Raw genomic sequence first — 24664 nt, 5'->3', positions numbered from 1 at the left:
TTCCCCCTTGTGCTGGATTGACCTGGCCAAATCTCACCTGATTTCTGTTTTGATTTCATACAGCTTCAGGCTGTCTCTGATATATCTCTTTAAACTGCACCAGTGAGAAGTAGAGTCTTATGTCAGCTATGGAGACTGTTTTACTATGCTCTTAGCACTCAAATGATTCATATATTCCTAATGTGATTTCATTAATTCTATTCTGGAAATGAGCCTTCTTCCAAGCAGAGGCATCTGGCAGCCACATTTCATTCATTTAACACTTGTTATGTTCTGGATGTAGTGTTCAAATCTTGGGGGTACAAAGATGAAACAGCCCTTTCCCTCAAGGGGGGAATAAGACAAAGACATAACTGGTTATGACAGAAGGTAGAATGTGATGGGGATAAAGGAGAGGTACAGTTTGAAGAGGGAGTAATGAGGGATTAGGTGGTATTGGTAAAGAAAGTTTTCATAATGGGGATCATTCCACTAATCACTCCATTGTATGTTGAAAGAAAGATTTCAAAAGGTAGGTAGATATGAGGAAGGAATTGTATCATAAACATAGAGACGCCAAAGCAGGAATGGTGTTTATGAATGCAGTGGGGGCAAGCAAGGAAAGCAGAACAAGAGTTTGACTTAAACCTGAAATACTACAAAGAGACTGGAAAGATAGATTAGAACTATATGGTAGAAAGTTTAAATGTTAGCATAAGAGACTTGAGTTCTATTCTGAGAGCAGTAGGGAGCCAGTGAAGCTTCTTGAGCCAAGAAGGTGACACAATCTTTAGTCACAGTAGGAGGATTTTTTATTGTTTATGGAAGAGAGTAAGTGAACTCAAGGATTAGCACACTGTATGCTTTGTTTAAGCCACCATTCCAAAGGAAGTATTGCGTGTGTCCAGAAGTTTAAAAACAGACAAAAAACATCAATCTTTCTTTGTTCATTCAAATTGGATGTTTCTGTGTCAGTGGATATGGTCTTAGAAAAAATACTTTTGGACTTGGAAGTATGTGAAAAAACATTGTCACCCATTATTTTTCAGATATTGACTCCCTATCTTTAGTTGTCTCTGTTGTTTCTAGTTAGTATTTTGATAGCCAGAGTTTCTAGTACACCACTTAAATAATTAACACTATTTTTGCTTTTATTTTTTTTAATTGTCTCATTTTTTTAATGTCACCATAATATCTAAAGCTATTCTTCTCTACCTTAGTCAGTCAGTAAATATTTAGTAATTGATTTCTGTATGCCAGGTACTATGCTAAGTGTTACCAAGTGATACCAAAAAATGCAAAAAAGATGTCCTTTGCTTTAAAAAGAGAGAATTTTTTTTCATAAGACAGTTTGATGTAACTGCCTGGGTCTGATATTATGTGAAATGTCCCTGTACTCAGTCTCAGTAAAGAAGAAAAAGAAATATATTTCCCCATTTTTTCTATGGAGTCGAGTTAGCTAATTATTAAAGTGTTGAGTTCCTCTTTTTTGTTGTTTCCATTTGTTATTTTTTCAGTCACAGAGTCCAAGTCTCTGTGAGCCCATTTGGGTTTTTCTTAATAAGGATAGTAGGATAGTTTGCCAAATTTTTTTCAGCTCACTTGACATGAGGAAATTGAGAACAGGGTTAAGTTACTTGCCTAAGTTCACATCACCATTAAGTGTCTGAGGACAGACTTTAACTCAGAAAGACGAACCTTCCTGATTCTAGAGGTATCTTTATAGTAGCTCTATATGGTCAGAGCTCTTTTTGAGTTTTTTTAAAGATTGAGGTCTGCTCCTAAGGTAGAGAGGAGATTGTTTTGAGCTGCCCCTTTTCATATTTACGGTGTAATAATTGTATGTGCTGTTATGCATGTTGTCATTGTGTTATAAAACTGAATTGACCTATTTGGTTTTCTTTCTATTTCTTTTTGGTTTGGACCTAAATTTTTATAGTGTGGTGAATCCCTGACATGGAAGTTTGCATCTTCCTCTCCCCCCTTACAAATCACCAAAATGCCCTTTAAGTTGTCTAGAGTCAGAGGGAAGTCTAGTGATTTGCTCTTGATCATACAATTTGCAAATGTCAGGGAAAGATGTGAAATTCAGTCTTCCAAGTTTAACTTTCACTCTGCCATGCTGCATCCTTTGGGACTCATGGCATGTATAGGAATTTCAGGACAAGAAGGAATTATTTAGATGTTTCTGAAGGAGTTTGGCAGTATTCTGCAGGTTAGCAGACTGGAGGCTTTAGCTTTGCAGCTCATTTATCAATAATTATATCATGTTAGCATTGAGAGTAATCTTAGAGTTTATCTAATTCAACCCTTTCATTTTTCAGTGAAAGAAACTGAAGTCCTGAGATAAATGACTCGATCATGCTAACCACTAGTAAGTGTAGCAAGTGCGGCTTTGATTTTAAACCTCACTTTTCTCTATATCACATTTGTTTAGACTTTTTTTTCTTTTTTAAGCAAAAGCTTAAATTCTTAAGGACCTATAGAAAGAGGGAAGTTCTTTCTGTTTGAGAAACTGTCAAAACTTAAAGGAAACATCTTGTGCATTAGACCTTGTCCTCTGTAATACTGCATTTTCATGACAAGAAGCACTTATCACCAAAGGAAGCTAGATTCTCTTTGGAAAAGTTCTCTGAGGAGGCAGGAAATCATGAGGATTCAACAGTTCAAGTCACAAACAATGGTTATGTACAAGTCACTAAATGCCAAAATGTGAAGGGTACAAAGAAAAAAAATGAAACGGTCCCTATCCTAAATGAGCTTACGTTTCTCTGTGGCCTATGAGAGGGTTTCGTACACTAATTAAATTAAATTATTTTTAATTATATAATAAATAATAAATAAAATCCACAAGTAGTAGACATAAATACCATGATTCTCATTTTGCATAAGAGGGAAGAGAGGACCAAAAAAGTAAGTGACTTGCCAGTAATCATAGGAAGTACTTCAAGCCAGAGGTCAGGCTCAGGTCTCCTGCCTCCCTACAAGGCTACTTTTCACCATATTTCCTGCTTCTGAGAAGCAACAGGTGCATCTGGAGGCAGAGTAGTGGCCTCTTCAGATTAAGGCACTGAACCTTAGGGGACAGTATTCATGATTGTAGAGTGAGGTTGCTGAAAAAAGGAATTTGTGCCCACATAAACTCCACATGTTAACAATTTCTCCCAAATCCTGTTTTTCATGAGATTCCTGGGAAGAGAGAGGGAGAGGCTGCAAATTGGTTGAGACCATTTGTTACCATTTGCTGGCACAGTAGGGGGCTTCCTGTGCTGCTGAAGTGATGGGCATGACACATCGGCATGATTGGGGATTAGTGCAGTCTGTCTTGCTCACTATATGTTGTGTGCCAAACACAGGACAAATGCTTCCCCACCTCTTTCCTTGCTCCACCCCCATCTGTTTCTGACTTCGGGGCCTGTTTATAGGATCCAGGCGAGAGGTGGTGAGGGATTTCTGAGCTGCAGTTCAATGCAACTTGCAGCCTTGTGAGAGGGAGCATCCCAAGTTAGTCTGGACCTATTTAATTATAAGGGTTCATGATGCAAGTCAATTGTGAACTACAGTGGCGTGGCTGGAACTACAGTATTTTTAAGACTGCTGAGCATGAGGCAGTCTAGACTGTCTCTTTATAGCCATGGGTTTTTATAATGCGTCACCAAGGCACCATTAGAAAGACTATGGTGGTCATGTGGCATGAGTCACAATTCTTGCTAACTAGCTTTGTAATTTTGAATAAGTCACTTAATTTTTTCAACCCTTAGCTGAGATAAATTAAAGCAGGTTAGACTAAATTATCTTTAAGGCTATAACAGCCTAACAGAACTTTGATGTAAGAGAAAAGGTTTTGTACTTGTCATAAGAGGATTTGTGTTCAAATTCTGACTTTGCCCATTTGATGTGTTGAACTTGGGCAATCCAGCTAATTTGCTCATCTGTACAATCAAGTGCCAAACTGAAGCTTTTTTTAAATCGGGGAATGGCATGTTCAGACCTTTGTTTTATTTACATCACTTTAATAGTAGTGTAGAAGGAAGATGGGGGAGGTAGGAATTCATGTGACTTAGCAAGTTTGTCTCCCTCATCATAAGTTTGTCTCTGTTAACTATATCACCAAGATGAATGAGAGGATTCTTAGCCTACAAAGTTCCAAAGAGAATCCTTTTGATCATAAGGTTCTCTTAGACATTAGATCTCTTGATTAGAAACTCCTTTGGGGCTTTTATGTCCTGGAATAGGTGTAAACATGTAACTACTTGGCTGAGATTGACAATGGAAACTTTCTTCCACCACATGAAGTGACTGACATAGACAAACATTGTCCAGACTTTCTTGGATTTTTCACTGCTTTAGTTAATATACATTGCAGCTGTGCCCATTTGTCTTCTTGGCTTGGTATGTGGTCAGCACTTATTTTTCTCTTTTCCTTCAAAGTTCTTCTGCCTGAAGAAAATAAGATAATGATTTCTCAGGCATCTCTATTCTCTCCCTAGATTTTTCTGTATTACTCTGAGTTAGTATCTTTTACTTTCTAATGGACAGCTCTTTCCTATAAAATTATTTATCAGTTGGAGCATGAAAGCAGAAACTGATATTGAGGAAATGGTTAGCATTATCTGTATAAGTTTAAGTATCAGAAGCAGAATTGCCCCAAATCTTTGAAACTTGGATCTGAAAAGGAAGAGATCATTTTGTTTAACTTCTTTATTTTTCTGAGGAGGAAATTCAGGCCAAATACTAAAGGAATGTCAAGATTCTGACTTTTAGGTCTTTGATTAGGTCTTTGATTTCCCCTGCTGCATTTTTGCATATTGAATAAACTTGTCTGTGGGGTAAAGTGGAAGGGGGAAAAAAGGGGAGAAAAAAGAATAAAATAAAAAGTACACAGCAGAGGATAAAAGAAAAATTACCCAAAAAAACCAAAGAAAAGATGGACAGTTATGAGTACGATTTTCTATTATATATTCTTTCTTGAAATGGAAATGTATTACAATCTATTTTGAATCCTCCATGATGTTCTACTGGGCACTTGACAATTATCTTTTTTTTTTTTTTTTTTTTTTTTTTTTTGCATTTATGTTTTAAATAAATAAATAGAGGGAGAGAGGGAAGGAATGAATAAATGAACAAACAGAGGGAGGGAGAGGAAAGAAGGAAAGAAACCTCAGAAGAACATGATTATATTCAGTTGTGATTGAATGCTAAACCATAGAATCAATGGAAGCCTAAAATGAAGCCCTTCCTCATTCCTTTAACTTCTAGGGCCCCTTTCCTTCTAACATGAAGCCCTTCCTAAACCCCACAAATTCTGGGTACTCCTAAATATCCTGTATTTTAAGTATTTTGTATTTATTCTCTTCATAGATAAGAAGTAGAAGCTAAGTAAATGAATAAAACACTTTGCTGTCAGGAAGGCTTGAGTTCTAATCCAGCCTCAGACAATTACTAATTATGTGACTCCTGGGCAAGTCACTTAACCACTGTTTGCCTCAGTGTCCTTATTTGTAAAATGGGAATAATAATAACATTGACCTCCCAGGATTGTCATGATCAATTAAAATAATAATTGTAAAGTATTTAGCACAGTACCTGGAACATAGTATTATGTAAATATTAGCTGGAGCTCCTTAAGGAACCAATGAGCGAACTCTTTTAAAGTGTTAACTCCTTTAAAGGTTTGAAAACCTTTAAAGGTATGAACTCTGAACTAGAGAATTGTTAGGTACCATGCTAAATTAGACAACCGAGTTAGCACTTAGTAATAATCCTGACAAGGCAATAATTGAAAATGGGAATGTCCCCGGGGAAATAACTGAATGGGTATTAAGAATAAGTAATCCTTTAAAGGTATCAACTCCCTGTTAAGTTTGAGTATCTGAGAATCCCAGAGAATGCGTCCAGTTTGGGCTGTGAAATTCATAACAGTTCTGCTGCTTTGAGAGCAAACTCCCCATTTTGTGGGGTTTTTTCATATTTCCCATTAGTGAATAAGAGGATTTTGGATTGATGGAATTTTCTGCTCAGAATAGAATAGAATTTTAGGATTTGGTTGAATTGAGTAGGTGCAGAAAATTTTTTGACAAGATGTAGCTCCTATTCTTATTTAAAAACAAGACAAACTGTTAAAAAGGGTAGAGATAAAGAAGAGCTTTTAAAAATATGTAATATAATATATAAGTATACATAATAATATAAGTAGTATCTGTCTAAAACCAGGAGCTAGCATTATCTACAATAGGAATAAGCTAAAGGACTTTTCAATAAGATCAGAGCTAAGCAAGAATTTCCATTTTCACTATTACTATTCATTATACTGCTACAATATTAGTTATATAGCAAAAAGAAATGAAAAAGAAGTTGAGAATAAGCATAGGCACAAAAATGAAATCAAATTATTATTTTTTTCAGATGAAGTTGTCTTTTTCAAAGTCAATTAAAAAACTAGTTAAAACAATTACCAACTTTAGCAAAATTGCAACATAAATAATAAAATCATGTAAATTATTAGCATTTCTGAGTTTTACCAAAAAAATCCATCAGAGAACTATTAATTGCTCATGGGTGGATTAAGCTATTATGATAAAAAATAATAATAATAATAATAGTGTTATACTAGTCAAACTACCAAAGAATTACTTTATAGAGCAGAAGGGGAAAAAAAAAGTAACAAAATTCTTCTGAATGAATAAAAGATCAAGAATGTAAAGGGAATTAGTGAAAAACTATGGGACTAAAGGCGGCCTAGCAGTATCTGATATCAAACTATACTTCAAAACTTTAATTATCAAAACACTTTTGTATTGTGTAGGAAATAAAGTTGATCAATAAAATGGATTAATTATACCACATACAGAAGCAAATGAGCACAGTAATCTACTGTTTGATAAATGCAAAGATGATAGCTTTTGGGTCAAAAACTTGCTATTTGACAAAAATTATTGGGAAAACTGGAGAGTTGCCTACAGAAGCTAGCTATAAACTAAACTCTCATACCATTTGCCAAGATATACTCCAAATGCATATATGATTTAGATATAAAAGTTAGTATTATAAAGAAATTGGTGATGCATGGAAAAAATTATAGTCAGATCTAAGGATATGGAAAGAGTTCATGACCAACTAAGAGCTAGAGAGGGTCATGGAAAATAAAGTAGACAATTTTGATTATATTTAAAAAATTAATTGTTTATAAGTAAAGCTAATTCAACTAAAATGAGAGGAAAAGCAATACATTGGTGTATATGGTATGTGGTGCAATGAAAACTTGCTTCAGATTTCTCCTTACTCCCTTTTTTTTTTTTTTTTTTTTTTTTTTTTTTGGTAAATATCTCATTTCTAGGTTTTATAGGAAACTGAATCAAGTTTATAAGAACAAGAACCATTTCCCAGGTTATGAATAGTCAAAGAATATGAACCATCAGATCAACAAAATTGACTCAAAAAATAGAGCGACAAATTATAGAGGAACTGTGAGAAAATAAGCATGTTAATGAAATGTTAGTGATGCTGTGACCTGGTTCTGCTATTCTGGAAAGCATTTGGAAACTACAACCAATCTTGAGCTTTCAAGGGATAATATTCCTAGAAAATGGCTTGAACGTAAAAAAATAAATAAATAAATAAATAAGTAATAAAAAATAAAGTGAATATTGAGACATTGAATTTATGGGGAAGAGGAGGTTAGGTTCCTACCCAAAACTAATCCTTCTCTAGAGATTACTAGAGATTCCAATAACCTATAAAATGTCAGTTCACAAAATGAAATTGGTGACTTGCAAACATTTTTCTTCAGTACTAGCACACTAGAATTCTGGAACCTTTTGTACTAATATCTCAGTTTAAAAAATATTTTAGAAGATATTCACCTTTTTAATAGATGAAATCCACAGTACTATAATTATTATATAGCAAATAAAACCAGACTAAACATTTTTAAATTTGAATATTACTTTCCACTGGATAAGATGGCAATGTAAAAGACTATTACTATATTCTATATTTCTATAAACTTTCTGCTTTGGGCATAATCTTAGAACTTCTGGAGAATTGCTGAGATTTTAGTTGCCTCTCTCAGAAGACAATAGAATTGGCAAGATTTTGACACCACCTCTGACACTTTGTTTTTCGTGGCTGGTAGATGACTTTGGAGATTGTGAAGGATACCATTTTGAAATAATCCATCAGTGACATAGGTTTGGTTATAAGAAAGTTCAGAAAATCTTCAAAGTCAATGAATGTCAATTTTTTAAAATTCAGTGTTATGGATAATTTTGTTAGGTATGATATTTTTTGCCACAGGCCTGGTTCTTTTGATTGCCGGTATATATGATTCCAGGATCTGTAGTCTTTTATTGTGGGTGCTGCTCAGTCTTGTATGATTCTAATTGTAGCTCCAGCATATTTGAATTGTTTCTTCTTTTTTGCAAAATTTTCTCTTTGATCTGGGGGTTTCAAAATTTGGCAATGTTTCCACATTTTATTTCCATAAAGGATCTCCTTGAGGTAATACTTAATGGATTTTTTCTATTTCTACTTTCCCCTTATGTTCTATCACTTCAGGACAATTTTCTTGGATTATTTCTTACATTATTGTGTCAAGATTCTTTTTCTGGTCACAGCTTTCAGGTAGCCCAATTCTTTTTTTTTTTTCTTGATCTGTTCCCCAGATCTGTTATTTTTCTTATGTGTCACATTCTATTTTTTCTTTCTTTATATTCTGTTTTGTTATTTCTTATTATCTTCTAGTTTCACTGGCTTCTCCTTGCCCAATTATTTTCAAAGAGTTATTTTCATCTTTAAGACTCTTATCTCCTTTTCTAGTTGGTTAACTTTTTTTTTCTTCATAATCTTGTTTTTCTTGGTTTTTATTTTATTTATTTTTTCTTTTCTTCACTGTCTCATTTGACTTTTTTTTTTGGGGGGGGGTGTATTTGTTTGTTTTTTGCTGAGGCTGGGGTTAAGTGGCTTTGCCCAGGGTCACACAGTTAGGAAGTATTAAGTGTCTGAGGTCAGATTTGAACTCAAGTTCTCCTGACTTCAGGGCCAACTCTTTAGCCACTGTTTCATCTAGCTGCCCCTCTCATTTGATTTTTAAATTCTTTTTTGAGTTCTATAAATCCTTTCTGGGTATGGAGTTATTTAATGTCACACTTTGGGATAGAAGAAGATTTACTTCCCGCAGGTCCAATGTGAAAACAATTCACGAATCCAAAAAGTCTGAATGACAAGAGGGAAGTTTATTGTGTTGGCACTGAGAAGCCAGTTTTGCTAAGAAGACTGACTTCTTAGTGACAAGGTCCTGGCAAAGAAATAACAAGAGGTTATCACTGAAAAGGTCTCTTCCCAATGGGCAGAAGTCCTAGTAGGCAACTGCCAAGAGGAGAGGTCACTTGACAAAGCATACTACTTCAGACTTCTGCAAAGATATGAGTTTTAAATTGTCTTTTATAGGAAATCTGAGACTGGGATTTCAATTGAATGAGATTCCTTCAATGTTGTCACTGCCCCCAGGCCTAGACTTCCAGTTGAATGAGACCACTTAAATTGGAGCTAAGTAGGGAGTGGTCCTGAGCCAATCTTAATAAAACCACTTAATTGCCCCAAAGGGTGGATCTCTGACAGAAGAGTGTTTTAGGGCTCATCCCAAAAGTCAAGGAGGACAGTTTCAGGGTTCATCCCCGTCAAAAAAACTGCCTCCATTTTAACAGAAGCCCTGAAGCATCTGTTTGTTGACTTGTAGAATGGGAAAATTTGGTTGAAACTGAATTGCTTGAGTCTAAGAATGGCTTTATTCTTCCTTCCTGAAAAGCAGCCTACCAAGAGCTGCAGACTGATTCCTCTACTCATCATGGGCAAATCAGTCTCTCTGGATCTATTTCCTCACTTTAAAATAGGAATAATAATAATTGTAGTTATGAACTTCCTGGGTTTGTGTAAACATAAAATTAGATAATATTTGTAAAGTGCATTTTAAACCTTGCATCTATATCAGCTGAATTCTGATGGTATCATTGGTGATATCAAGTAGAGATTGAATGATTGCTTATGTTATAGAGGGAATTCTTGTTTTGAATATAGGTTGAATTAGATGGCCACTGAAGTCTGTTTTAACATGGGTCCCAAAGAACAATGTACTGGATCTGCATACACACACACACACACACACACACACACACACACACACACACACGGTGTAATCAAAGATACCATGATTTGTCATATGTTGAAATTGCTTTTGCTCAGTCTAATATGTATTTTTCCTTTTGCTGTTTCAGTTCTTCCCCATCAGGAGTATTCCTTGAGAAGGACTATGAGATTTATCGGGATTACAATGCAGAAGGCCAGCTTCTTCATTACAGGTAGTGAATGTTTACTGCCATGTTTTCATAGCTGTCTTTTATTAAATAGACTTGTATTAGAAAGAGGAGTTCTCTTTAATATATTTTGAGATAAGGGCAGCTAGGTGGCCCAGTGGATAGCGCACTGGCCTTGAATTCAGGAGGACAAGAGTTCAAATCTGGTCTCAGACACTTAACACTTCCTAGCTGTGTGACCCTGGGCAAGTCACTTAACCCTAGCCTCAAGGGGTAAAACAATCAAGATAAACAAAGTTGTCACCAAATGACTGCTGAATTCATATTAAGGGATCTCTTCTTGGAGATGTTTATCTTTGTATTTAGCAAACTGTTTAGCATCTCTATCAAGCTAAAATTTAGCTTAGATCTATTTGTCTCATTAGTTATACCAGTTTTTTTCTTTGCCTTTTCATACCTTATCTTATACATATAAAGCACATCCTATTGAAGTTTTTTCTCTGTGTGTGGGTGTTTTTTTTTCCTCAATAAATTCACTTTTTAACTTCTTGTAAGTTCTTTTCATCCTTTTGGCTACCTTTTATTTTTATTTTCTTTTTATCTAATTCTCTGGCAGTCAACACAATATCCCTAGAGTTCTTATCTTTCCCAGTTAATTTATCCCCACTCTTATTGAAAGGATAGAATTTTCCCCCTCCTTTTAGTGAAAAATGCATATATGTTTTCCACCCCACATATGATCATGGCCTTGGGATTGGGAGAAAGGGAGGTGATACTACAGGAAATTATTTATGGTAAATATTGACACTTCTATGCTAGAAAACTGGTTATGTACCAAAGCCTCAGAACGGTAATCTTTTCCTACTTTTGTTATCATTCAGTCATGTCTGACTTTTTATGATTTCATTTGTGGTTTTCTTGAAAGAGACACTGAAGTGTTTTGCCATTTCCTTTTCCAGCTCATTTTAAGATGAGAAAATTGAGGCAGATATATTTGAGTGACTTGTCGCCAGGGTCACAGGGTCTGAGGTCATAGTTGAACTCAGGAAGGTCTTCTTGACTTTAAATCTGATACTGTATTTACTTTATCATATGGCTATTCTCTTTTCTTATTGCTATATGGTAAGTATAATGAACAGTGATGCTCAAGGAAGCATGTATAATTCTTATGAGGGAAGGGGTGGAATCTTTGTTGTGCTACTGACAGTTGGAAATGCATCTCATGCTATTGTCCAGGATTCCCTTGAAGTAACTTTTATTTCTTAGAGCAGCACAGTTACTAGAGCTCTCATCCTAGAGTCAGGCAAACTGGATTTCAAATCTGTCCTCTGACATTTACTAACTATATGATCCTGGGCAAGTCTTTTATATGCTTCTAGCCTTTATCTGCTTCAGGTTCCTTATCTGTAAAATAGAGATAATACTACCCCTACTCTCTAGATCTGAAGTTCTCAAACTACAGCTGGCAGAGGCCGTTTATGCAGCCCGATGGGTTATGGCAAATGGGCTGAGGGGCGGAGACAAAGTGTGAGATTTTATTTTTAGTATAGTCTGGCCCTCCCACAGTCTGAGGGACAGTGAACTGGCCCCTATTTAAAAAGTTTGAGGACCACTGCTCTAGATCATTGAGTGGATCAATTGAAATAATAATTATAAAATACTTAACACAATGCCTGACACTTAGGAAGTGTTATGTAAATATCAGTATTTTTACGTATTCCACTTTTGTACCAGATTTACAATTTTGTATTTTTATTAACTGTATGCTTATTACATCTTATTTACAAGATTATAAACTCCCATTAATGCAGTGACTGTACCTTAACTAAACTTTCAATGTTTCCCAGCACAGTCCTAAGCAATTCTTTTATCACTATTACTCTCTCTACATTAAATATTTTTCCTGGTGTATTCTTTCCAGCCTATTTCTTTGATTCCTACTCCTAAATTTTCTCTATTATTTCCTTTCTATATAACATACTTTGTTAGGATTACTAGGTGAGAACTCAGGTTGTCTGGATAGTGACAAGGTGAGAATTCAGGTTGGATAATTACAAGGTGAGAACTCAGGTTGACTTGATAGAAGGAGCAAGCTCATTGGCTGAAGTGGTTCTTCCCAGAAGCCCTTGCATTATCCCACGCCCATTCTCTGGGAGGATAAAAGAGAGGACACCCAGAGATAGAAGAAGACTCTGCATTGCATCAGGCTTGACGCAGCTCTCTGCAGGAAGGGAAGTCACTTCTCTGGACAAGAGTTAACAGCAACTGCCTGGAGACAACGGTTCGTTACAGGAAGAAGAATCTGTCGGAGAGATTTGAGTAGAAGACACAGCAGATCTCTTCCCAGAGAGTGATCCGGCAGCTTCTAGAGACGACAGCTCGCTACAGTACTTCTCCCCAGATTTCTCTACTTTGTCTCCTTTATTATCTTCTTTATCTTTAATCTCTGACTTCTAATACATATTCACATTGTTTAGCAATCTATCCATATCCTTTGGTTATCTCATTTTTCATTCTAGTGTTCTTGGTTTCCATTTCATCTGTTTGTACTTTCTTCCATGGCATTTCTGCTTCCTGTCTCTACCTACCAGGGATAGGTGAAAAAACTAAAACTCCAGAAAGCTAAATGACAGACCCATTCATAGTAATAATAATGATTCATTCTTCTTCCCAAACTAAAAGAGAACTGCTTCCTAATTAGTATAATCAAAAAATTTCCTTCTCATCTTTTATACTTTCCTGTCTCCCACCTGATCAACAAACACCACTAGATAGTTCCAGTGACTCATTCTATTCTTCCTCTAAGGCAAACATTGCCAGAAATAATGGATTTGGTTTGTTCTCTGACACACTTTCGCCTTTGTAGAACATTGTCTACAGAACCATCAGCTTGCTGTCTCAAAGTGAGAAAACTATTAATCCATGAGCTCTGTCTTGTCCAGACATTAGTATTTTCCAGTACAGTAGCAGCCCATTTTCTTAGAAAAGGGTCTTTATTTTCTACATCATCCTTTCTCAGTGTCTATTCTGTATTCTAACTTTGGGGTTGAAATTATTTCCTTCTCACATTATGTCTTTGCATCTGGCATCCTCCCCAGATCTCTCAGAATGTCAGTTCCCACAAGATATTTTTTGTGTTTACTATAATGAAGCACTCATCTCACTATAATCCATCGTCGATTCTTGATTCTGAGATTATACAGAAAGTTACCTCAGAGGTGATCTCATCTAACTCACACCTGAATAGGAATCTTTAGGATTCATCACTGCTAAATTGCTATTGAACCCCCACTGTACAACTTCCTGTGTTGAAGATATCACTACTGCTGATGCCCTTCATCTTTCTACTTTGTTTCTTCTCTAATCGTTTTTCAAACTGAAATCTGCATCTCTGTAGCTTCTACCCATCATTCCCAGCTTTTCTTTCTTGGATCAGCTAAGGCCAGGGTAAATACTTTTCTACTTGATAGTTCATTAGTTAAACAACAATTACATCTCTCAGGCTTTTTCAGGCTAAAAATCTCCACTTCTTTTCAAATGGCATAACCTTCAGACCTCTCATCAACTTGGTTCCTCTTAATATAAGCAGTTTGTCAGTTTTCATTCTAAAGTGTGGTAAAGCGTACTGTATACTATGCCATTAACTCAGTGAATGACTATAGCTTATTGGCTTTCTTGTTATTACATGATCTTGCTTAATTTATGAATAAATTAGGACCACAAAAAGATTAAATAATGCATCTACTTGTAATAATAATTCATATCTGTATAATATATTTCTTTCTGGAAACATTTGAGGTCAATTGCATAAAATGAGATTCCTCATTTTACAGAGAAATCTCACAGAGGTGCAGTGATTTACCTATAGTCACACAATTAATGAGTTTTTGAGGAGGGAATCAAACTCAGGTCTCTTGGCTCCAAGATCGTCCTTTTTTATGTTTTGCTATCTCTCCTCCCCTACATTCATTTGCTTCTTGTCTGCTCAGGTTGGCATTTTTCAGAACCAAAGATAGACATATGTATATCAACCCTTGCCTTTTCTCTGTAGCTATGATGTGGCAAGCTAATCCTCTCCCATTCTATGCTTATCTAGTTGGTTTTTTAACTTGAAGATGACACATTACATTTATGACTGATCAGTGTTTTCTTGTCTTTTATTGACTTTGTCCCTGAAGAGAATTTGTTTTGATTTTTGATTCTATCATATTTGATTCACTAACTTTTCTCAGATTTTGTCATCCTTAAACTCTTATATTAACAACAATAATTCATGTTCCTGAAGTGCTTTAATGTTTACAAAATGTTTTCCTCACAATGGCTTTGTGATGTAGAGAATACACCTATATTGTCCCAAAATTACAGATCAGAAAATGGATTCATTAAGGTGAAGACATTTCCATAGATATACATTTAGTAAATGTTAGAGCTGGAATACAAACCCAAATTTAGCTCTTTCTAGTACATTACTTATAAGGTATTTTGTGCCTTTATACAAATCATTGATTAAAGCATTGAGCAAGACAATTAGAGATAGCTTCTTATTTATATACAAATAGAAATCTTCTCTGAGATGGGAAGTCATCTCATCTGATCTATTTTGGAACAAGATTCCTATTTACAATAACCTAAAAAAAAATAATTATCTGGCTTCTGCTTAAAATCCTACCAAAGCAGCTGATTTTACTTTTAGATAGTTTTGATTATTATTAAGTTTCTCCCCTTGAGGACAAAATCTGTTTCCTATATGTGACATTACTAAGTCATACTAAACTTGTAGTTCACTAAAAGTTCTAGGTCTTTTTTCACATGAACCATTTTCTAGTCATGCTCACCTTTCCTATACTAGGACAGGTGGGTTTTTTTGTAAATCAAAAGTTCAATATTTTACTTTTTAAAAATTCTTTTCATTTTCCCCCCATTTTCAGTAGTATTTTCCCCCAAATACATGTAAAGATATTTTTCAGGATTTATTTTTATAAAACTTTATGTTCCCAAATTTTTCTCCCTTACCTCCCCTTTCTCAAGAAGTAAGCAATATGATGAAGGTTAAATATGTGCAATTCTTTTAAGTATATTTCCATATTTGTCATGCTGTGCAAGTAAAATCAGACCAAAAGGGAGGGGGAAAAAAAAAACACAAGAAAAAAGCAGCAACAAAAGATGAAAATACTATATGTGCTTTAATCTATATTTAGTCTCCATGATTCTCTTTCAGGATGCAGAGGGCATTTTCATCACAAGTCTATTAGAATTGTCTTAAATCACCTCATTGTTCAGAAGAGTCAAGTCCATCAGAGTTGATCATCATATATCTTGCTGTTGTTGTGTACTGTGTTCTCCTGGTTCTGCTTATTTCACTTAGCATCAGTTCTTGGAGGTCTTTTCAGGTTTTTCTGAAATCAGTCTGCTCATCATTTCTTATGGAATAATAATATTCCATTGCTTTCATATATCTAAACTTATTTAGCCAATTGATGGGCATCCACTCAGTTTCCAAATCCTTGCCACTATAAAAAGGATAGCACAGTATTTTCTATTTTTCATTTTTACATTTCATTTTACTAGTTTTAGTTCATTGTTCTAGTCTATCAGTGTCTTTTTAGATTCTAGTTATGTTATTCACTGTATTAACTTTTTTTTCCAATTCCATCTAAATGCATACTTATCAAATGATAAGTATGTCCTCAGTACCTTATTCCAAATTATTAATAATATTCCAGTTGCTGTATGAACAATTCTGTGATGATAACAGCCCATTCAAATAAGAATTAAGTTTGTTTTTACCTATTATTCTTTTCACTTCATACCATCTTCTGCATACCATAAACCATGTTTTCATCGTTCATGTTTTTATTTCCACCATAATCTACATGGACTGCATTTTAAAGACAATTTCTTGTCTTTTGCATTTGCTTTTTAAATGGACATTTCATAAATTACAACAGCTGAGAAAAAGATATAGTTTGTAGGGATTTGAATAAAGACATTTCCACAGTTCTTTAGCTTTACCAAGGCAATACAGGATGGGCTATATGACATTGTTCCTAATACCACAATGGAAAACAAGCCTTCATGGGATGGTCCAGGCCTGGAACAGTGGCATTATAAAGAGCTAACTCCTATAAGAGTTTTCCATTCCTCACAGTTGAACTTTTTAAATACTTACATTTATTTTGTTGTGATCAGGTAAAGATAAATGAAACAGAAGAAACTAGACTTTCTGCTCTCTCCTATTATGTTGTCTTCTTACGGGCATATCTTATTAAACAAAACAAAAAATATATATCAACAGTGAGGCAGCTTTCCCTAGTTAACCTAGAGGGCCTAATCTGACTAATCTCTTCCTCCCTAATCCAAGGCAGCCTTGGTTTGTCTAGTCAGTATTGAAGATAAATAAAAGCTATCTTTTAGAAGCCTAGCCTTCCATAAAGGAGTGAATTTATTGGGGGGGGGGGGAACACACATTAAAAAACATCTATAGGATGTGTTTTGATGTAGGTCCCAAAGGATAGAGTTCTCTGGTACATTGTGGAGTGGTTAAAGTAATCCCTTTACCTCTGGGAAATATCCCCCTAAATAGGATGCTCTTTGTGGTGATAATATAGCTTCCATTTAGAAAGAACTTGCCCTGTTCCAAGTATTTTATGACTTATCCCATTTGATATTTATAACAACTCTGGGAAGTAGGTGCTAATATCTTCATTTTATAGTTGAATAAATCAGAAGCAAACAGGTTAAGTGACTTGTCCAAATTCACAGCCCTAATAAGTGTTTGAGGTTAGTGTTGAACTAATGTCTTCCTTGCTTCTAGGTCCAGTGCTTTGTTCACTGTGCTACCTGATGACTGGAATCCTAAAGTTGTTACATTTGAGAGTGGTTATAACAGGTCACAGAAAAATTGATTTATAGGGGGGAAAAAAAACACCTAAAAGCCCAGCCTTCTCACTTTATAACTGGGGAAAATGAGGTCTAGGGGATGAAGTGACTTGCCCAAGATATATTGTGGGAGATGAGCTTTGAATCTGGAGTTTTTTGGCCCCAGCTTCAGTTCTTTGATCATATACTGTGCTCTCTTTAAATTTGTGGAGAACATTTTTTCAGGCTTTTCCCGTATTATAAACACATGACTTAGATGTTTGAATGGCTAGTAGTTGAGAAATGACTGGTTGCTTCTTATTCAGAAGCTGCTTCAAAGAACACCCTCCCAATTTTGGATTGATAACACCTGTTATCTACTATGGACAGCTGTATCTGGCCAATAATTTTTCTGCCAATACTTTCTTTTTCCCAAAACAAATACTACTCCCAACTTTTTTCTAGTCTTTCACAGTTTAATTAACTCTGCTTTAGAACTTTCTTTGTCATTTGTTGACATTTTAGATGCATTCCCCTTCTCTGTCCTGTTTGTGTGCCAGATAAAGACCCCAGTTAAAAATTGTCCATTGGAGTTGGTATAGATGTCTTTCCCTCAACATAGACATCATTTAAAATGAGAAGATTGCAAAATCTTCTATCTAAAAAGCCCTTGAAAAAGTTATGTTAAATGTGGTGAGTAATCTCAGTCCCAGAGAAATTATTATGAAATACTTCTCCTTTACCTAAAGGAAAGATTTAAGGGAATTGGGGATAATAGAGATATGAAATCTGGTATATACAGTTAGATGTGTTCACTGTATATTAGTTATTTTTGCATATTTTTTATTTGTTGTGAGAAGGGTTCAATTCTGGAAATAAGATTAAAGGGCACTACCTTTTATATAAAGACAAAAGAAAGAAATGAAACTTTTAAAAAATGTTTTTATATAAAGCACAAATTAAATTTTAAAAGTTTGATGCCTAGACATCCTCTTTAGAATCTCAATGATAAATTTTCACCTGACTGCCTGCCCTATGTATAATTAAATCAGCTTTTCTTTTATGCTAGCATTCAAGAGAAATGAAATGTTTCTCTCTTAAGTGTTAGGATTTTTCAGTTTCATTTAATTAATTTTTTAAACATCAATATTTCCCTGGTAATGCTGTATGAATTATCATAGTCTCTGAAGAATCCTAGTTAAAAATGACCCAATGGACAATTAAGAGATGAATAAGGGATTTGTAAGTAGGTTGTAGCATATTGAAAAACTCCAGAAAATATGTAATTGATAAAGAAAGTTAACTGATTATTTATTTAAAGCAAAAAATAAAACAACATATGGAAAGTCTAAATGCTGCTATTTTCTACGTGTTTTTTAAAAAACCACAATGACAACCTGGAAGAAAGCCTCTTTTGTGTTATATAGTTCTTCTCTAGAGAATCTAATAGAACACCAACAAAATAAGAAAAGTCTGGATGACTTGTATTCTGTATCAGTGAAGGGCATGTTGTTTAGTTTTTTAGTTGTTTCTGACTCATGGCCCCACAGACCATAGCACACTAGGTCCTTCTATCCTTCATATCTTCTAAAGTCAATACAAGCTCATATTGATTGCTTCCATGACACTATCCATTTCATCTTTTCTTATTTCCTTTTCCGTTTGTCTTAAGTCGTTCCCATTATCAAAGTCTTTTCCAGTAAGTCCATTATTCTCAGTATGTGGCCAGAGTATTTAAATTTCACCTTAATATTTGTCTTTCCATTAAATAGTCTGAATTAATTTCTGTTAGAATTGATCTGATCTGCAAAGGATTCTCAAAATGTCTTTTCTAGCTTCGTGATTCAAAAGTGTAGATTCTGCAGCATTCAACTTTCTTATAGTTTAACTGATACAGCTATATGTTGCTATGGGGAAAAACATAGCTTTAGTGTATGGACATTGTCAGCAAGGAGAGGTCTCTATTTTTCATTATGCTGTCCAGACATCTTTTAATTTCATAACTACATTTGTCCATCTGCAGTGTGCTTTGAGTCCAAGCATATAAAATCTGACACAGCTTCAATTTCTTTCCCCTCTATTTGTCATTACCATGATCTTAGTTTTTTTTTTTTAATGTTAAACTTCAAGCTAGCTTTTTTTACACTCTTCTCTTTCACCCTCATCAAGAGGCTTTCTTAATAATTATTCATTTTCTGCCATTAGAGTGTTATCTGCCTATTTCTCCCAGCAACCTTAATTCCAGCTTTTAATTCATCCAGCCTGGCATTTTGTATATAAGTTAAATTGTAACATGATGATATGCAACCTTGTCATACTTCCTTCCCAATCTTAAACCAATCATTCCATGTTCAGTTCTAACAGTTGTTTCTTGACCAACATACAGGTTTTTCATGACGCAAGAAAGATGATCTGGTATTCCCATCTTTTTGAGGATTTTCCATATTTTGTTTTGATCCAGTTGACCTTGAAAAATATTGTGAACTTTGTCTTTAGTTTTCACGTACTCCATCTACCAGATTTAATCCCTTAAATCTCTTATCACCTTCACTGTATTAGGAATGTTATTTAGGTCATACCTATATAATCTGATGCCTTTCCCTACTTTCTTCCATTTAAGTATGAATTTTATAATAAGTTCATAATGTGATCCATAGTTAGTTCTGGATCTCATTTTAACTGATTGTTGAGAGCTCCATTTTTGGTTGCAAAATATCTAATCAATCTTGATTTCAGTATTGACCATTTGTTAATGTCCATGAATAGAGTTGCCTTTTAAGTTGTTGAAAAAGTGTCACTATGACTAGCTTATTTTCTTAACAAAACTCATTATTAGTCTTTTTTCTGCTTAATTTTATATTACAAAGCCAAACTTGCATATTATTCCAGTTATCTTTTGATTTTCTAGCTTAGCTTTCTAATCCTCTGATAGATGTGACTTTTTTTGGTTATTTCTAGAAGACATTTTTAGGTCTTCATAAAACAACTTGGACCTCCTTGGCACTAGTGGTTAGAGCATAGAGTTGTATTTCTGTGATGTTGAATAAATTGTCTTGGATTCTAACAGATACCACACTCTCATTTTTGAAATTGTATAACGGCACAACTTTTCTCGGTCTTATGTTGACTCTGGGAGCTTCATTACTTCTAAGGCATTCTTGCCTACAACCTTAATATTTGAGCAATAAAATCATTTTGTGAACTTTAAAGGACTTCATAAAGAGTTACAAGTGCAGTGGAAAGAGTACTGAAAATTAAAATGTTCATCTCCTTTGACTTAGCAATACCTCTGCTGTGTATTTTACCTCAAAGAAGTCAGAGGCAAAGAGAAAGGTCCCATGTAGACCAAACTATTTATTGTAGCATTTTTTAATGGTAGTAAGCATTTGCAAATAAGGAAGATACCCATCTAATTGGTGAATGGAGAAATGAATTGTGGCCTGTGTAACAAAATTTTGAACCATGAAAAATGACAAATAAGAATTCATAGGAACTTTAAAAAACCTCATCAATTCCCTTGGATTTAATTATTACCTTTATGCAAGTTACTCCTAAGCCTATATCTTCAAGTCATATTCTACTGATCCAGCATTCTATTTCTTAGCCAATACCAGATAGTTTTGATGACTATACTTTTATGTTACAGTTTGGAATCTGATATAGTGAGACCACCTTCCATCACATTTATTTTCACTAATTTTCTTGATAATCCTTCACTTTTTGTTTTTCTAGATGAATTTTGTTATTTTTTTCCAGCTCTATTAAATAAATTTTGGTAGTATGGTATAGCACTGAAAAAATAAATTAATTTAAGTAGAATGATCATCTTTATTATCTCAGTCTTTCCATGAGTGATTAATATTTTTCCAATTATTTAGATTTGATTTTATTTGTGTGAAAAATATTATGTTCACATAGTTGGTGGGTTTGTCTTCATAGCCTCCCAATATTTTAATTGGTTTACAGTAATTTTAGATGCAATTTTCTTTCTGTCTTTGAACTCTGTTAGTAAAATGTAGAAATGCTGATCATTTGTGTAGGTTTGTTTTGTGTCTTTCAGCTTGTCTAAAGTTGTTAATTATTTCAATTAGTTTTTAGTTGATGCTCTAGGATATTTTCTAAATATACCATCATAGTATTTGTAAAGACTGACAAGTTTTGTTCCTTGTTGCCCATTCTGATTCCTTCAAATTTCTTTTTCTTTTCTTATTGCTATAATTATCATTTCTACTACACTATTGAATAATAGTGATGATAATGGGCATCCTTGCTTTATTCCTGGGAAGGTTTTTAGCTTATTCACATTACAGATAATAGTTGCTGATGGATTTAGATAGATACATATGTATCTATGAAAAAGTTTTTATTCCTTTACTCACTAGAGTTTTTAATAGTGGGTATTTATATTGTCAAAAGCTTTTGCTTTTTCTTTTTTTTTTTAACTAATATCTTTTCAATTATATATAAAGACACTTCCTAGCACTCATTTTTATAAGATTTTGAGTTCTAAATTTTTCTCCCCCCCTCACCTTTCCTTTTCCTAAAATGGTAAGCAATTTCATATGGCTTATATATGTGCAATCATATAAAACATATTTCCATATTTGTCACAACCAAGAAACAAAACACATTTTAAGAAAGTGAAAATTTAGTATACTTCAGCATATATTTAGAGTCTATCAGTTATTTATCTGGATGTGGGTAGCATTTTCCTTCATGAGTCCTTTATATTTGTCTTAGCTCGTTGTATTGCTGAGAAAAGCTGTGATTCATAGTTGATTGTCACACAATGTTGCTGTTACTGTAAACAATTTTTTTGTCATGTTTGTGTCATTAGCAGTATTTTGTAGGACTTTTTTTGCCCATTTCCCCAAATAATTTATATGGTATTGGAAGTAAATAGGATTTAAATGTTTGGTAGAATTCACTTGATTACATAGGATTCTGATTATTTTTTCTTATGGAGTTCATTGATGGCCTATTCAATTTCTTTTTCTAAGATGGGATTACTTAATTATTCTATTTCCTCTTATGTTTATCTGAGCAATTTATACTTTTATAAATATACATCCATTTCACTTAGATTGTAAGATTTATTGTCATGCAGTTGGTCAAAATAGCTCCTAATTATTGCTTAAATTTCCTCTTCATTGCTGGTGATTCATTTTTTTTTTTAATATGGGCAATTTGGTTTTCTTTTATTTTTTTAAAAAATCAAATTAATTAATGATTTATCTATTTTATTGTTTTTGGTTTGGGGACTTTGGTTTTCTTCTTCATAAAACCAGCTTTTACTTTTGTTTATTAGTTCTGTGGTTTGCTTACTTTCAGTTTTATTCATCTCCCTTTGATTTTTCATAATTTATATTTAGTGTTTAATCGGGGATTTTTAATTTATTCTTTTTCTAGCTTTCTTTTTTTAAGTTACATACTCAGTTCACTGATCTGCTCTTTCTCCATTTTATTGATGTAAATGTTTGGAAATAAAAATTTTTCTGTAAATACTGACTGAATTCAATAAATTTGGTATGTTGTCTCATTGTTAATATTCTCTGTAATAAATTATTGATTGTTTCTATGATTTGTTTTTTTTTCTCACTTGTTCTTTAGGATTAGATTTAGTTTCTAATTAATTTTTAATCCCTCTTTCCACAGTCCTTTATTAAATGTGATTTTTATTGCATCGTGATCTAAAAAGGATCCATTCAACATTTCTGCCTTTCTATATTTCATTGTGAGGTTAACTACATGGTCATTTTAAAAAATACAAATATCATGTACCACTGAGAAAAAAATACATTCCTTTCTACCCCATTCAGTTTTCTCCAGAGATCTATACTGTCTAACTTTTCGAAATTTTTGTTTACTTCCTTAACTTTTTTTTTCTTTTGGAAGCAAATTGGGCTTGAGTGATTTGCCCAAGATCACACAACTATTAAATATTTGAGGCTATATTTGAGTTGAGGTCTTTCTGACTTTAGGATTGGTGTTCTAACCACTGTTCCACTTAGTTGCCCCACACCTCCTTAACTTCTTTTTTATTTTGTGGTTAGATTTATCTAGTTATTTTGCATACCCTTTTGATCCAGTTGTATGTCTACTAGGTCTGTATTCCAAAGAGATCATAAAAAGGGGGAAAGGATCCACATGTGTAAAAAATGTTTGTGGAAGCTCTTTTTGTAGTAGCAAGAAACTGGAAACTGAGTGGATACCCATCAGTTGGAGAATGGCTGAATAAGTTATTGTATATGAATGTTATGGAATATTATTGTTCTGTAAGAAATGATCAGCAGAATGATTTCAGAGAAGTCTGGAGAGAATTACATGAAATGATGCTAAATGAAGTGAGCAGAACCAGGAGATCATTGTATACGGCAACATCAATATTATATGATGATCAATTCTGATGGACATGGCTCTTTCCAACAATGAGATAATTCAGATCAATTCCAATAACTTTGTGATGAAGAAAGCTATCTGCACCTAGGGAGAGGACAGTGGAAACTGAGTGTGAATCACAACATAGTATTTTTACCTTTTTTGTTGTCGTTTGATAGCTTGCTTTTTTTTTCTTATTTTTTTCCTTTTTGATCTGATTTTTCTTGTGCAGTATAACAAAGGTGGAAATATGTATAAGAGAATTGCACATGTTTAACCTATATTAGATTATTTGTTGTCTAGGGAAGGGGGTAGGGATAGAAAGGGAGAAAAATTTGGAATAAATGGTTTTGTAAGGGTGAATATTAAAAAGCATTTTTGCATATATTTTGAAAATAAAAGGCTTTAAAAAAAGATTAATCTATGAGAGGAGAATGTTGAGGACCTTCACTAGTATAGTTTTACTATTTCCTCTTATAACTCATTTACTTCTCTTTTAGAAATTTGTATGTTATACCATTTGGGGCATTTAGTATTGATATTGCTTCATTGTCTATGATACCTTTTAGGAAGATGTAATTTGCCTATTGTTTAATTAGATCTGTTTTTTGCTTTTTCTTTGTCTAAGATCATGATTTTTACCCCTGTTGTTTTTTTTTTTTTAACTTCAGCTGAAGGATTCAGCTGTAAAAAAAGAGAAATGTATAGCAGAATAAATTAAAATCCAGAATCTGACAATATGCTGATTACAAAAAATACATTCGAAACAGTGAGACACCCATAAGAGTATAGGTAAAAGGTTAGAACAGAAGAGATTCAGCTAGAGATTTAATGAATTGCCCATAGTTATATAGTATGTGTGAGAGGCAGGACATAAATCCAAGTCTTCTTGGCTTAATGTTCATTTATTTTATCATGCTGATTCTCCAGCATAGGGTAAACATTTAATAATTATTGTCTTGAATTGAGTCATTGCCTTCAATAATCTGTAGAATTCTCATATATAAAACTTTTTCTTCCTGATTAAAAACAGTATTTGAATTTTACAATAAGGTAAATTTCAGATCAATATAAAAAAACATTTTCTATAGAGCTATCCAAAAGTGAAATGAGCTGCTTTAGCAGGTAATAAGGCATCT

The 24664-nt window shown here is 33.9% G+C and overlaps 1 protein-coding gene across 3 annotated transcripts in view; it reads left to right on the top strand.

The window, feature by feature from the left end:
- ARHGAP39 (Rho GTPase activating protein 39) overlaps positions 1-24664 on the top strand; it is a 316607-nt gene that overhangs the window by 197303 nt on the left and 94640 nt on the right. For all 3 annotated transcript variants that reach the window (XM_074263619.1, XM_074263602.1, XM_074263610.1), the window contains exon 5: positions 10251-10334. In XM_074263619.1, coding sequence (XP_074119720.1) covers positions 10251-10334 — 84 coding nt within the window. The remainder of the gene's footprint in view (positions 1-10250; positions 10335-24664) is intronic.

This window comes from Sminthopsis crassicaudata, chromosome 1 (genome assembly GCF_048593235.1).
Source record: "Sminthopsis crassicaudata isolate SCR6 chromosome 1, ASM4859323v1, whole genome shotgun sequence".
In the NCBI taxonomy this organism is placed as follows: domain Eukaryota; kingdom Metazoa; phylum Chordata; class Mammalia; order Dasyuromorphia; family Dasyuridae; genus Sminthopsis; species Sminthopsis crassicaudata.
The sequence above is the reverse complement of the archived record's forward strand: the minus strand, read 5'-3'. Positions and strand labels throughout refer to the sequence as shown.